At 41.1% G+C, this 16,650-nt stretch overlaps 1 protein-coding gene across 5 annotated transcripts in view; it reads right to left on the bottom strand.

The window, feature by feature from the left end:
* Positions 1 to 16,650, bottom strand: part of ppfia4 (PTPRF interacting protein alpha 4) — a 53,501-nt gene that overhangs the window by 21,720 nt on the left and 15,131 nt on the right. For 4 of the 5 annotated variants that reach the window (XM_086040342.1, XM_086040340.1, XM_086040339.1 and 1 more), the window contains exon 3: positions 48 to 149. In XM_086040342.1, the coding sequence (XP_085896468.1) occupies positions 48 to 149 (102 nt within the window). Of the gene's footprint in view, positions 1 to 47; positions 150 to 6,003; positions 6,292 to 16,650 lie in introns of those variants that run through there. The other variant, XM_086040344.1, reaches the window with a different exon arrangement.

Raw genomic sequence — 16,650 nt, 5'->3', positions numbered from 1 at the left:
TGTGCTGACGTAAGCACCCAGACACAAACCCACACGAGCACACGTACCCTGGTGTTGTTCCTTTCAGCTTTCAGCTCCGATATTTCCTCCTCTTTCTCCAGGAGCTGCTCTCGACATATGTTCAGCTCCTTGGTAAGGGTGGCAAACTCCTACATGACATACACACACGCGTGCGTCTGAGGTTAATATAGTCTCACCCGTCAACTTGGCGGGCTTTCATCATGGGAAAGTGAGTGCATCTGGGAACAGACGCCGAATGGGTGAACTTTATCTGTTTGGCAGCTGAGTTTAACAGGATTGTAATGTTTACCTGTAAGGATTTTGCTTATATCAAATGTAACCAGTCAGTTGATGTGACAATATCGTCAGTGACATGATGATTGGTTTTTCCTTCCCTTTCTAGTACTTCATTTGCAGAGGTAGTAAGCACAAGAAAATTGTTGCTTCTTGTTTTCGATGTCAGCTAGAATCATTTCTATAATTTCATCCCACCCGCAGATTACTCCTGTTAACTCAAGTGTGACTCGCATTGCATACAATGAAAATATGTACACTGTTTGCAACCATGTGCTTCTATTTGTTTGAGTGTGTTGCTTCTTTCTGTGCTTTTGTGGCTCTAGTCCGATGCACTACTCAAGGCCACACATACACGCAGGCGCACACAAATACGCATGTACACGATCAATTCCTGGAATTTACCCAGACCTTAAATTAACTCTAACCTTCCTTTCACCTTACATATATCTTCACCCTACATCGTAATGATTTATTTCAATGTGACCTGCCTTCCTGCTCAGGTCATGAAGTCATTCAGTCTAGTGTAACAGCTGTAAATATAGATTTCCATCTCCCATTTCTACAGTAGCAAAGCATGCGTTGTGAATTTGCTGTATTTCCTCCAATCGTAGCCTCGAGCATTTATTTATTCATCTGCAGGGAATACCAGGTGTTTGGATTAAAGGATGTCTTTATTTGTACACAGTTGATAGAGTATGACACTTTGTTCTCTGTTAATCGATTGATAGAGAATTGTTACTTCTGTGGTAATGGCACGTGTGACTAGACTTAACACAGATCTGATCGGCTGGATCGGATTGGCCAATATTTAGCATTTTATGGATATTTTTTGATCAGCTGTAATGCCTTTAATCCGCCTGTTCTTTTTTCCTGAAGGGAAAAGGGAGGAGTCAATCCGAGGTGAAGCGCTTGTTCGAGTGAATGGCGGCTGGTGATTAATTGAGGGATGCTCTCTATTAGAGCGGAGGCGCACTTTAGATTAGGAAGACATGTTACATTTAGACATTTAATACAGACCAAGTAATTTAAAAAGCAGCTGGGGGCTGGTTAAAACAAACTATGGTTCATTTGCGTAAGTGTGTACGTCATCATCCAAAATCCTGATGTGCACCAAATCAGCCGTTATAGGATTGAGGGCGAAAAAATTTCTCACCTGTCAGGGGTCACTGCACCCAAAAAGGTTTGTTTCAGGTTTCATTGTGACACACATGAGGCCATCAATATTTGATAGTTTAGGCTTTGCATTTTCTGTAAGCATCCCTGTGTCTACAGCTCGCAAATTGACATTGGTACAGCGTTGCAAAATTGCCAGCTGGCGACAAATTTTTCTCTCCTGACTGCACTTTTTAGGGCCATCACTGCTCCAACGTATAGTTCAATTTGCACTTCCAGTTGTTGAACATCATCATTTTCCGCTTGAAGTCTTCGAACAACCAGAAGCCAGAAGTAGGGTAAAGCTGTATCACTCTTCCAAGCATCCATTGAATCAAGCTTTTGTTGATGCAGTTACAGTGCAGCCCTCCGGATAGACTTTTCCTGACTTTGCATGAAAGCTTGCCGTGGTAGTTTGGTGTTTTTATCAGCTATGGTAGTGGCAGTAACCCTAACCCCTAACCCACGATAATGCAAATTGTACTTCAGTCTGATTGGCATAAAGCTTCACAAACTGGCGCAGAACTTTGATCCTTGCTAGATGAAAATTTTGCAATTCTGTTCCAATGTCAATTGACGAACCATTGGTTTGACTATGAAATGCCACCTGCATGATAAACATACAGGCCATCAAATATATCTTTTAATGTAATGTTAATGTGATAAAGTGGAAGTAGTAGCACTTTCCCTTTGGTTAACTTGTGATAATGAATCTTTCATAAGCCTATTTGACATTTATAGACTCATCTAATCCATTCATCTATCGTTCTAAAGGCCACACTTAACCCTTTTCTTAGATTTATGAAACTACACATCGTAACTAAGTCCGAAAACAGACACGCGAATCAGGTGACTGAGGGGATTCAAGGTGGGCAGAGAAAACAAGTCAGCACGTTTGATTGACTTTGCCTTATTCCACAGGGGTGCACAAATAGACAGCAGCTCAGGCCAAATCCACCAACAGATGTTGGCGCTCACCGTCTCTTTCAATCACTGCAAAAAGGCTCCACGGGCCACTGACCCGCCAGTTCATCCCCTCAGCCTGCTGCCTTTTGGGATCGCTCCACTTCTCCACATGTATTCTCCCAAAACATAAATAAGCACGGAAAGGTATGACCAACTCATTTTATTGGGAGCCTTGAATAATTGTATTTGAATCCTATCCCCACTATACCATAAAACGATGCATCACTGTCTGGACGAGAAAAAAAAAAAAAAATCTCCATTTATTTTCACGGGAGGGTTTCCCCTCTGGCACAAAGACATACAAACACGCATCATTGTGTGCGCGATACAATCCTAACCCCTTTGAACCAGGTGAGCTTGGAAGAATCCAAGGATATTTCTTCTACTTCACAACAAGCGCGGCTGTCTGACAAGGCGACGTCGACATCTGTCAGAGGGTAAATCACAACGAGCAGAGAGAAGGTTCTGGGCCTCTGCCTCCAACCACATTGTGAGATAGCAAGCAGGGAGCGAACACTGCTGAGCCCAGACATTGTAAAAGGATTGCTCTCTTTCGCTTCCTTAAGCAGTTTGGGATTAAAGGATGAAAAAAAAAAATGTGTGTGTCAGAGTGTGTGTATGTGTGCAAAGAGAGAGAGAGAGAGGGATTGGAGTGCAGCTGGATAAAAAAAAAAAAAAAAAAAAAAAGCTTCAATCAAACACATGCCATCCCAAAAATATATTTTTTCATGAAAGTGCTTATCCTTTGTGTGTGTGTTTGCATGTTTGGTAAGCAGTGCATTTGTGTGTTTCTCATTTGCTGAGAGGTTGCCAATGTGGGGAGTTTAACCCGCATCACCTTAACTCACCTCATTCACCCATTCAGTAGTTCCTGAAAAGTCCAAGATGTATTAAATTGAGCTTCATCCCACATATCACATTTGTGAACTTGTGTGCTTTCATGTTTTATGTTCAACATTCTTGTTTGTCATAATTGTTAAAAACGCTCCTCACGATGTAACACTACTACGTGGATCTGTGAAAAAACAACTAATCAGAAACAGAAGTGACTTTTTAATGAGGTGTCAATCATAGAATATGTTGTTCACTCATGGGCATCTCCCTGCTGCCTCACCAAAAATAAAACTTCTAACCGATAACATTAAGTGCTCTATTTTCTTAGCCAACGCATGCACGAATCTTGGTGTATCCTGATTTTTTTTTTTTTTTTGGCAGACCACTCTGTGCCATGCTAGGCATTCCGACATAGTGTGGGTGTGTCCGTTGACATGCATCCGGCGCATCAGAAAATTTGGTGGCAGAAAGTCTAACCTTACACCTGCTAGGACACCAGCGCAGTACGTAGACCGCTGGTGTAACGTGTTTTGGTGAATTTGATCGGTGCACGGGCAGACAGATTCTGAGTGTGCCCGCTATGAGTGTGTCTGCAAGTGCATGACAAATGATTCGCACCCTGTAAGTCACATTTTCATCTCTGATTGGTTGTTTTTAAAACAAGCAAGCATAAAACATATTATTGTGAAGATTTTTTACTTGACTTCCTCTTTCTAATCATCGCGTGTTTTTTATATTTCTGTTTTTCTGTTTTTCATTTGACATGACGGCATTCCCTTTTATTACCTCAGAAGTTGGAATATTGCTGGTCTGAATTCAGCCCATCGTTGCATTTCATTGGCATTTATACACAATAGCCACCCAGAGAAAAGAAAAACAGGAAAAGTCCACGATTTAACGGAATGGAATAAGGAATGACGCACTATACTTGAATGAACGATGAGAAAAAGAATGACCAAGAGATCCCACATCCATACGAAAATAAGTTCAAATCTTCTCTCCCACAGCAGTTGTGAAACAGCAAACAAATTGCCCTCAAACACTTTTCCTGGGTAGTCAGTTATCTTCTGCTATGACGCCGCCATGCACACTTGCATTGCCATGGCAACAGGGCATCAGGAAGGTGTCAAAGCAGGAGAGCAACAGCTAGTTTTATGAAACGACTGCAGATGTTCACACACGCAAACATGCACGAGGCCACTGAGACACACTCTCTGCAGGAGGGAGCAACTGGATGCCGCGTTTCAATTATTCATATAAAAATGTTTACTTTACAACTCAAAAAAGTTCTCTCCCGGTACTCCGGCTTGGAGGCTTTATTGCCCGAAGCGATGAATATGACTGTGAATGGTTGTCAGTATCAATGAACCAGTATTTTACTCTACATTGTTAAGCCTTTAAATTGTGTAAATAAGATGTTGACCATTCCCCGATAAAGAAACAACAACAAAACCTTCATGATTTGCTTAGTCTTCATAACTGAGCAAATGTAGGATTACAAGGGTACTAATTTGTTGTTCAATGAGGCCTAGTGAGTGGAGTCCTGCAGGGTTCGCATCTAAGACCCTGAATTAGATTAGCGGTTAGCCTCACTAACTTCAGCTATTCCAATCACTACTAGTCTTAAAATATTCAAACCAGCGGGACCACAGGACTCGTGAAGAGGACTCAACTTTCATCACATTATAGTTGACAGCAAAAAATCTTTAGTCACGCAACCCCTAATGGCGTCTCATGATTTTGACCTTTTAACGGGAGACTTCTGCTGTTTCGTGTACTGTTACAAGATAGTTGCAAAAAAAGAAACAAATCATGTTTTGTGATACTGTCTTCAATGAGTATCTGGATTAGCTGACCGAAATTACATTCAAAACACCAATTTTCACTTTAGAGAACACCTCCCATGTTAATTTTGTCTTGAAAATAAATAAATGATCAAGAGAAGAAGAAGACGAAGATTAGGACATGATCAAAGAATTCGAATGAGTTCTAGAGTTCTAATGTGTGATGTTTGGAGCACATGAGGACTGAAAAGGAAAGTTTCGGTTATTTAGAGAGTCAATTGACATTTCCTTTATGACGTCTGACAGGATATGAAATAAAATGCATGTATGGATAAAACTTGGTGTTAATTTGATGTCAAATTAAAATATAAATAAATAATCTTAGAAGCTTTTTTACCCTTGTAACCACATTACTTTTCCGAAAGCACAACATGCACAAAAGTTTTTTTCATTGTCTAAGTCTCTCTTCTGCGGCCACTGAAGTCTTGAGACCAAAATAGAATCCATTCATGTGTCCCAGTGTTCCATCATTAAACAAAACCTGCAGCGTAAAGAAGGACGAGGAAAGAGAGGATGAGAGGGAAAGTCTTCCTCTCCACGGCCGAGAAGAGAAACACAAAGACTTTTTGTCGTGCATCAGTTTGTGTGCGACAAACACACGGCCAGCCGAGCACATGCCACAGCCGAAGAGAGAATCCCACTCATTGCACGACGTACTGAGTTTGTCGTTTTGTAGGAGCGGAATACGACAAGACACAAGCACCCACATCAACTCGAGAGAAGCCTTAGTGCCTCAACTTTTTTTTCCCCTGCATATCATTGAAACATCAATCATTTCATGGCAGGCTGACCAAAGCATGCGGTGAAAAGTGGGAAAGGGAGAAAATACATCCAAGGACATGTGACTTATTTCCACTGGCGAACATCCTTCACTGCTACAGTATCCGCACTGTGCACGCCAAAGCCCTACCTGGTACATGTAGGTATTAAAGTGGGTCCCATTCTGCAGGTGGATCTTCACCGTTGGGTTCATGGTGGAGGCTAAACATAGCAGATCCCTTAAACGCAACCCCCATGAAAAGAGAGAGAAAGAACGGGAGAGGATGGTGAAAAGTGGATTCACAAGCCGTTCGCTAACACTATTCCCTCTGCCCTCCGACACCGCAACTACACTCTTGTTCGCTGGCCTGAGAACGGGAGCGTGAGTGAGAGCAAGAGGGAGGAGAGAGAGAAACAAGGGCAGGCAGAGTCAAGGGGATTGAGGTACATTTGGGTTTTTGATCAGAGAGAAAGACAACATTTGGAGGATGGAGGGAGGAGGAGGAAGTGAGTGAGCGGCCGGTAGTGATCAGCTGATGGAGGAAATAACAGGAAGGGTTCAGAGGGGGACCAGCCACCTGTTCTCTGTCACTCTCATACACACACGCCCCCCACACACATATATGGAGGCAGTCAAAGTTAGTGTTTAACGAAAACATAGGCCACCAAAGTTAAAAAAAAAAACAATTGGGAAAAGTCAAACTCCAACACTTAACTGGGTTTAAATGCCATTAAGCATTTTTATTAAACGGCTCTTCAAATTTGCAACATCTTAAATATATATATATTTTTCTTTTTAGCTTAAGCAATAGACATCTTTGTTTTAAAATTTTTACAAAAGAGCCAGGGAGTATCCAAGCTCAGAAGCATGCCTTAAAATGTTCAACGAAAATTTCAACAGTATTATTCTACAGTAAATAACGTTGTCCAAAATGTCACTACAACTGAAATGTTAAGATTTCATTTAGCCTAGTTTTAAGTTCTAACAAAAACAAAAAGTGCAGAGGGTTCCCAGGCTCAGCAGCATCTCTTAGAAAATTAACTGAAAATTCAAATAAATAATTTCATAGTTTACTCCATTTTAAGATGATCTCCAATCGGCCGGCAGATTTTTGTTTTTAAAGGCTGATGCTGATACGCATCAAAATGTCAAATATCGGCACCGATAATCGGCCTGGCCGATAATCGGTCTATCCCTAGTAGGAAAAACTGTACATATATAATAATGATAAAAACAAAAATTTCCAATTGCATGTAGTCATGTACTTAAAGCATTTACTGTATATTGATCAGATGTCTTCAAATGGTGATTAGTATGGTAGTTTTACTTAAAGTTTCATTTAGTCTTTTCAAAGCCAACTTGTGTTTACACTTCTATGGTAGTTAAAAATGTAAAAATGTTCATTAAAATATTGCTTGCAAAGTTAATAAAGCTTTTATGACTGCGACACGATGAGCCTGAAACAAATAAATCCATCCATCCATCCATTATCTGAACTGCTGACTTCACTTTGGACTACCGGTATTTCCTTTGGAAAAAAATGATTTTGACCGTCAACTACAGGTTCTGCTGTCACATAGAGACTCCTAAAAAAATGTATAATCATCACTAGCTCCTCATAATAGAAAGCCCAATCAGTGCTCATTCAACCCAAATGGAAGAGCTCTATTTTCATCCACTGTGACACTGGTGTGCCAACTGATTCTTTCTATTTATAAATGTTCCTCCACTCTCAGTGGGGTTTCAAAGTGCATGACTGCAGTCTGAAAGCGCTTCCGGAGTTTTTCTAGTCTCAAGATCAGCTAATGTCTGCAAACAACGCGTGTCACTTTGAGCCTGGTTAGGAGAGGACAGTGGGCTAGTTGGGGATGCTGTGTTGGGTATATTCAATACTAATAGCTCAAGTGCAACAAAATGTAGTCCGCAATGAGATGGAAAATGAAGCATGCAATCAAAGCTCAGTTTCAGAAAACAGGTGAGCCGTGATTGGTCGTTATCTGAGCCCTGAGGGTGTGTGATATCATTTTCAGTCGTCAGAAGTGACAAAATGGCCGCCCCCTGAGATGGCTAAAATGGGTGGATTTTGCTGCTTTACTCATTTTTCATGAATCATATTGCCTTGTATCAACTAGTGGGCCTGCATAGCAAACATATTCTTGAAAAAAAATATGTTTGCGTTGACTTCCACTTTCATCGTTGTTGATAAATTATGCCCATCACTATTCAGCATTTGGCTCATGTTAACATGCACAGTTTTACTTGCTTTCAATCCGATACATTTGCAATATGGCTATTTTAGTTACTCGTAAGATAGCCGTAAGAGATATAATCTTTTAAGGAAAAACGTTTGCTGTTTATTGGTATGCCGTATAGCCTGAGTAAATAAAGTGGCAGTAAAAAGAAATTAAATCATGTTTCAGCAAGTGAGAAAAGATGGAAGCAGTGTCTTGTCCACATTGGTGGTAAAATTACCTGAGATGAAAACACCAGTGATTTGTTATAAATGACATTGCTCTCTCTAGATTCGCCTTGTGTTCATTAAAAAGCTGTATCCATTTAGTTACGTCTTCTTCCCTGACACGATGCATTCCCGCCTCCATGTTTAATCTCTAGAATTTTAATTAAATGCTCATCACTACATAACTTCTCATATGCCGCTGTGCAGTGGAAAAAGAAGCAAAAATATTTCATGACAACAAGTCGACTTGCTTGCACCTGGTTGTCAGGGAAACAAGGGTTCACCACAGAGAAAGTGTGTGCTTGCGCAAGAGAGGTTGAATTAGTGAGACAGACAAATCGCCGCACATCATAACGTCCTGTAGTGATTGTGGTGACTTCCACCATTAACTGACAGCATCACAGTGCACCCTGGAGCCTCTAGCCTCAGTGTGGTTCCACTCAGCAACCGAATGGATCCTGGACCGCTCCTGTCCAGGTTTGTAGGGAGACAGTGTCCCCTACTGGCCGCATGGTGCTCGCAAGCCACACTTCAAAACAGCAATTCAGATCCATTATATTATCTTGGATATGAAATGATGGGTTGGCATAACAAGAAGCGCTGAAGATTCACTCAAAACTAAATGCACTTATACACATCTGCTTGTGAAAAAACAACAACAGCACATGAGATGTTTTTCAGAGGAGAATTTACCAAAATGGAAGCACTCTGCTTTTGTTCTGTTCTATTCTGTCAGCAATTCACACAATTTTCTCCTTATTGCATACCTTTCTCCTCTAAACTCAACAAATCTTTTTTCCCCCCCACACTTGATCCACTCCAGTAACCCCTTTTTTTTAAGCAGGTATAATCTCATCTGAACCTTCACATGATGGAAAGCAGCCATTTTATGTCAGAATATACGAGGCAGAGGGCAAGCCCGCAAAACCCTTCCCCCATCATTATCACCCATATGGTATAATGATGACACCACAGAGAAGAGACTGACATACCAATCGGACTGTTTCATCACAAAATGAAATGCATACTTTCGTGTTTATAAATCAAATAGAAATGAAATAGAATTATCAAACGAGTGTCAACATTATAAAACCTTTATTAGCATTATATGCATGATAGCAAGCAGAATTTGGTGAAGCAGATAGCAGATTAAATTCTTCAATAAAAAGGATTCGAGCTTTTTATCGGCACTCGCAGTTTACTGTTAAAATATCGATAAAATAAAGAAAATTGCACGTTGTGTTTAAAACAACCACAGGGCCATACCTTAAAAAAGTCAGAGTAACTTCATGCTAACAAACGATGCAAAATGCCATACACTAGCTAACGAATAGCATTGGTGTTGTGGCTTTAAGAAACACTTATTTGCACACAAACAATAGAGTAACACATATAGAAAATTAATATTACAATGCTCGCAGGCATATATTCTTTATCCTCTGCGAAGAACGACCAACATTAATGCGTCTTACTGAGACATTTTCAAATGTCATTATTGTGGAATTTTTTAGGGGGGTGGCTTGAACGGATGATAGCATTTCTATTCATTTCAGTGATGATTTTAGATACAAGTGTTTGGAGTTCCCCGCGACCCTTGTGAGGAGAAGCGGTACAGATAATGGATGGATGGATGGTGTTTGGAGTTACAAGCACGGTCCCAAAACAAATCAATCTCATATGTTATGTGCCACAAATGGAAAATTTGAAACATGCATGTTCCCAAATGAAATAGTAACGTGATCCGAATTAAAGTGACTGGCATTTCACAAATTGTCTTTGTGGTAAATCTATATCAAAGCTATACAAATTATTTGAAAGGCTAAATCCTTGTGGAGCTCGCAAAAGCTCAGACAATGAGGCGAAGCTGTATGCAAAAGTGAAACCCTTGCATCTCCTGGCCTTGGGTGTGCTCGTAATCAGATTTCAATTTGGAACTACTCTGATAAAGCATGAACTGTACATTACCATTATCACCATCAAAGTGCTGTTAAGTAATACCGTACATTAAAACGAAAACCTCAAGGTAATATTCCCTCCTACTCCTAGTTGCTTTCATCCTTCTGCCATGCAGAATGATTTGTTTCCAGTGACATCCTGCCACTTTAAAGCGGCTATGTCAGCTTTGTTTCCTTCCCCTGTCGCCCTCATTGCTCAGCTCGCTCACTCGCTCCTTCGCCGCGTCCTGTTTGCTCCCAGCGTGGCGTTGGGACCGCACTGCCATTGCAACAGATGCACTCACAAGCAAGTCTGCCAAGATGTTCACAAAGTAGTCTGTCCCAGAAATGTTTCTATTTATAACCATCTTTCATTGTTGTGCATCTAAATAAAACTACATAATTTAGGCTCTGTTAATTTACAAACAACCGGTTCCTGATAGACACCCAGAAGTCTGGCTGATTGAATATGCAGTAGCACCACACGTGAGGAACAGTCTCAGGCAGCCACCGCGGAGTCCACAAAAAAAAAAAAAAAAAAAAAAAAAACGCATGTACACATGAGACCCACTCGCTCAATCAGTGTGCTTTTCAGATGAAAGTGGATCATGTCAGCTAGCGGAAAACAGCAGACAGCTCTTTTAATATTAATGGGCATTGTATTGAATCAAAGGGTAAATAAGGAAAACGGCTCCAAATGTGTCTCATGCATCATTTCATCTGAGCTTCTCTCCGACACTTCAATGACAAGAAAAGGAGGTGTGTTTATGTGTGCGTGGAGGTCAGGCACGCTGCCCTTGACCTTCACACTGCAAAACTGCAATGGCAAGATGTAACTCAACACAACTGTGTGTGCGTGCGTGTGCGTGTCTCCAGTAAGGCTTCAACGGCTAAACTGTGGTGACAAAGGCTTGACAGAAAATGCTCAAAACTATAGAGACACATCTTCTTTAAAGACCCTGTCAACTGATTTCAAAGATTTGTTTCAAAATACATTATACACCCTAGTGAGGATAAGCGGTTCAGAAAATGGATGAATTACTGAAAACGTGCAGATTGCAGAAAATGTAGCACTCAGTTGTGGAGCTATAGCGTTAGACGGCTTACTCAGTTACACAGATAATGAAAATTTTCTTTTGACAGTACAGTGGTGCGGCTGCATTAGAGTGCCCCGTTGTTGGCCATGAATGTGCACCATGAGAAAGAAGCGTCAGGAGGGGAAAAACAAAGGGAGAAAAAATAAAGAAGTCTGATTTGAGAGGCAGCATATGTGGACCTGGGCTCCACTGTGGTGTGTGATTGAGAGTGCCTCGTTGTTGGCCGTGAGTGTGCGCTCGTCACGGTGAGAAAGGTGGAAGCGCTGCGTCAGTAGGGAAAAAGAAAGGGGGGAAAAAATAAACAAGTCCGATTTTGAGAGGCATTATTGTGACGACAATATAAAATGGACTCCAGCGGCAGTGGGGAAGATGAGTCAACATAGCATGCGCTGACATGAAAAAATGCAATAATATAAGCGGAACAAGGCATTGATGTCCATGTATTATTTGGCAAGAGTTCATTTACAAGTTGGCTTCTCCGCGCATTGGCGGTGTGTTACGATCGAGCATAGCATGAACAATTGCTGCTGCGGCTGGCTTGATGCTTGATCCACATTAAATAAATGGGTACCCGAGACAGAAAAAAATCCTGAAGCATTTTTTTTTTTAAATCAAGGTACTCAAATTACTCAAGGATTCGCTTCACCTTGTCACAATACCTTTGTCCGTACATAGGCTATGCTAAATGTAAACTTCTGAGTGTCATTCTCAGCTTAGCCTAACATTACACACATTGCAATTGTTGACTTTAAATGTGCTGCTGTTCCGCCTAGGTGTGGGAGGCCCTCATGAGCTGTTTAATTAATTTGCCTGCACCCATCCATCACGTATTCCCAGATCTTACTTCATTTTGCTCTGCCTCCTCTAAAAATATATGGCGTGCCAGTGGAACCTCATAAATGTGCACATTCAACATCATAGCCTTTAGGGAGTGTCAGCGAGCATGCGACAGACGCGCGCGTGTGTGTGTGTGCCGCAATACCTTCCTATCACACACAGTTTCCTAAAATACTCTGCTACTCTTTGTATTGCTCAGGAAATGTGCGCACACACACACACGCACACACGCATACACACACAGGGACGTCTGACTCAAATATTAAAGCCAAAAGCAGGGATGCATATTAAAATGGGACTTGGGCAACATTGCATACGGCATCACACTCCTCACACTATAAAGACACACAACCCCACATTTCATATGAATACATATTCCGTATTAAACTTTTATATAAAAAGAATGTATGTGCCTAGTTACTCGTAGTCATCTGCAAGGAGCACAGGTGTCTATTAAAGAGCATTCATTAGAAGGGAGGCCTTTATAATATGTACATATATTATTAATAAGATAAAATATTGTTTTTCTAAACCATATCATATTTTGGATATTACAATATGATGCGCATTATAATGTTAGTATAGGCTGTATTATAATGCATGAATTGTAATAATTACCATATTATCGATTCCGTGGCTTTGATTTAAAAAAAACAAAAAAACAAAAAAAACTTCTGGACATGACTTGATTGTGTTTTTCCTGTATGTAATAAATCCACTCTAAAAGCTTTTTGTCCAACTCTTCACTAACTTACTTTCTCCCCCTCCAGCAAAGGATGCTCTTTTCTTGTCAGTGGACATCAGATCTGTCTTTCATTTCCCCCCAATCACTAATTCTTTTCGAGTCAGCATTGAAAATGTTTCAAGGCTTCCTGTTCCCGAATGTCACTCCTCTGTCAGCTTCAGCTTTACAGACGCCACCTCTGCTCCGCAGGCAGCGTGTGATGGGGTAAAGACGTTTCCATATGCTAGTATCAGTCACAGGAAAATCAATTTTTCCACCTAGTGACAATGACAGCAACTGTTTTTCTTGAAGGGAAAAAATAAGGTGTCAATTTGAAGCGTTTATTTACTCAAATGCACAACGCATCCAGCAATTATTTGGGGCATGGTGTCTATTATAGTGGAGCCTGCTATTTGTCTAGAGGGGATGCATTAGGTTTGGAGCACAAGCACACAGAATGGCCATCATACTATGAACCAGATTAGAGGCAAATCACTTTTTAGAGTTGTATGTGTGTGTGCGTGCGTTTTTGGGTGTGTGTGCGTGTGCGTGTGTGTGTGTGTGTGTGTGTGCGTGCATGTGAGTTATAGGGCAAGAGAGCAGCGGAAGAAAAATCACATTTCATAAATAAATCATCCGGGTCCTTGTGATCTGGTGATGGATGCCACACACATGGACAACACACACACATACACACATGCACTCTCTCCCTGGAGATGATTTTGTTTATTTTGAGAAATGAGGATTTAAAGCCTGTGTGAGTAGTATGCACATGTTTAGGGGGAAGGAGGTCATTTCAGTGCGCATGTGTTTGCATAAATGTGTTTATGTGCGTGCGTGTGCGTAGTTACTGTTGCGGTCCCTTATTTTCCTGCTGCTTTAATCCCTCACTAAGAACCAGTCCTTCTCCTTATGACTCATGCAGTGGCAGCTCATTTTCCCTGGGTATATAAATGCTTTAAAAACACTGCCTGTGTGTGTGTTTTGTCTTATATTTTCATGCTAACAATAATCCCCCAACTGCATCAAACTGTTCAATCATCAGAATTTGCCGGGATGCATTTACGTTGGCGTGATGCTCCTGGAATGATGCAAAGGGTGGCATATTTGGGTGTGACCCGGCTCGCGTGATAACTCGTGTGTGCCACTTTGCTCGTTGTGGGTGTGCCAAGCCAGGCCAGTCACAGTGACGGAGTGAGCTCGTCTGTATAAGGGGGGGGGGGGGGGGGTCTATAAATATTGTAGATGCCTGCAGTCGAACCTCTCAGCAAGCTACTGTATGATGTCATCCAGGAACACCACTCACTAGGACACACACACACATAATGCTGCCTGCTGCCAAGGCCCAATATCCATGGCAACTGTGGGTGTGGTATGGAGTGACGCAGAGGCTCAAACTTCGCTTTTCATCCTGCATTGTCTTCAATTGTTATCTCAAACGTGTTCAAATTTCATTGACAGTATACAGCATCCTTCCCATCCCGCCTCCTTGACATTGACGAAGCAGAGGTGAGAAAAGCAGAGGTGACTTCAGCACTTAGTAATGTAACCTTAAATCCATATTAACGATTTGCTAAATTCACCACAGTCACAATACACATAGAACTGGACTTTGATTGAGCAGTCATTCTCTTAATGAAGTGCATTATTTTTTTGTTTTGTGTTTAAAAGGAGTCATTTAGTGCATTTCTTTTAAATGAAGAACCATTCAACAATTTATTTATTAAAATCTTTTTTGTTTGACTTCTTTATCGATGTAATATAATTCATACCGGCTACATCTCACTTGGAGTACAACCAACAGGTTAAATAACCCTGGTTGACCTTTAATCTGTTTGGATCCATTTTTATCATCGGAAATACAATATGGCAATTGAAATAGAGTACAGGGCCAAACTGACGCCATCACAAAAGCGTTATTAGCTGTGCAGGCAATGTTTGAAGTAACATTTTAACATGAAAAATGAATCACTGACAACTATTTAAATGCAAAACAATGACTTTGCATAAACTTTAATAACAAAGGCCTGCATCTCATTAAAAATCCTACTTTGTTACATGAGTGTAAAAGGAAAGTAAGCATTATTAATAGGAAAAAAAAAAATCTACATTCAATCCGACAACGTGTCTGATGACAGTAAACTGGACCCTTCGGTTTGGAATGTGAGTCCCCCCGCTCCATGTAACTTCAGATGTTAGGTATTTTTTCTTCTCGTCTCACATTGTACCTCTCCTCTGCTCCATCTTTTGGAGTTGTTTCCAAAAATCCAGATAAAGCAGAACAAAACCAAAGCACACGCACACACACAAATGTTTTTTCCTATTTTGTTTTTTCATGTTTTACTGACTCTTTTGCATTTGTATATAAACCATAGGCAGGTGTCCAAAGTATTTTTCTTTTCAATGCCAAAGTACCAGTGTAGTGGTGTCATAATTATACAAATGACTAAAAGTGGGTCTAATAAACTTTTAAAATTCACGACACAACGATCTTCTTGCTCGCCATCTGGACCCCTTTAAACGAAACCGCACACCAGATTACCGCCATTTAAAATAAATCAAAGTTAATTTTCCTGCCTTCCTCACCTAGTGAGACAAATGAAACAAACGGCACCGAAGCTTCTCATTCTTCCCTTTGGTTAAGCACTGCTTTCATCCTTCCTACCGCATTGAACAGGGAATTCCTTCACACTGATCTTCAGCCAGACCCACTAACACACTGAGCAGCTCAGCATTGGCAGCCGATCAGAACCAACCACCAAGGTTGAAGCTGCATGTGCCAGATACACGCGCATGCACACCAAAAGAAAAGGAAAAAAAAAAGGGTGAGAAAGCCAACCGTTAAAGCATCTTTGAAACAGAAAAAAATATTTTTGTTTGCCACCATCATCGCATTACTTGCATCTTAAATGAAGTGCACACACATGCTGACAGTTGGCATCTCATGAGACAGACGGTGTCAGGAAGTCAACATTCACCCCCATCCTCACGTTTCTATGGAGACCAAATGTGCAGAGCTTGGAGAGGTTGAGGTGCTAAGAGAAAGGTCTGAGTCTGCACATGCGGACACACACAGACGCACACAGGGCTGATGGAGCCTGATTGACTCGACAGTTTGATGTTGCGGGAGGTGCGAGGCCGGATGATTTGCTTAAAGTGTGTGATTGTGAAACCCGACCCTACGGTGTCCTTGGGGTTAGGCGGGGGTGGGGGGGAATTCTGAAGGGACTTGTATCCCACCGGGTCAGCATTAAACATGCTCCAACTGGATGACGGATGTATTCCTATTGGGATCTCGTGTGCGTGTGTGTAAGATAACAACACAAGTCGGTGTAATTTGAGACAGAGAGGAAAGAAGACTTGATCGTGACAAATAAGGGGATTAAAAATAACCTGACAACAATGACAGATGATGGAATATACTGTATGTGCTGACTTGGCACACACACAACAAACAAATGGCCATTATTTGACTCTGGAAGCAAGGGCAGCTCGTATCCTTCTTGATCACATGCTAATGTTTCAAGTTAGGACAAAAATAGCAGACTTTAATTAATTTAATAAAAGAGAATTGACTCACGCATGCAGAGTTGAAGAGTTCTCGCTGGGTTTGTCACTTTAAATGCTCTAAATCAGCCACACTGGACAGACTTAAAGCGGAAATTAACCCAAACACATTTTTTTCAAGAATATGTTCCCAGCAGCTCCACTAGTTGAAACATGGCATTCTGAATGATACTGCGTTTG

This window comes from Filicampus tigris, chromosome 9 (assembly GCF_054856515.1).
Source record: "Filicampus tigris isolate MCC_2025a chromosome 9, RoL_Ftig_1.0, whole genome shotgun sequence".
In the NCBI taxonomy this organism is placed as follows: Eukaryota; Metazoa; Chordata; class Actinopteri; order Syngnathiformes; family Syngnathidae; genus Filicampus; species Filicampus tigris.
This window is presented reverse-complemented; position numbering and strand designations above follow the sequence as displayed.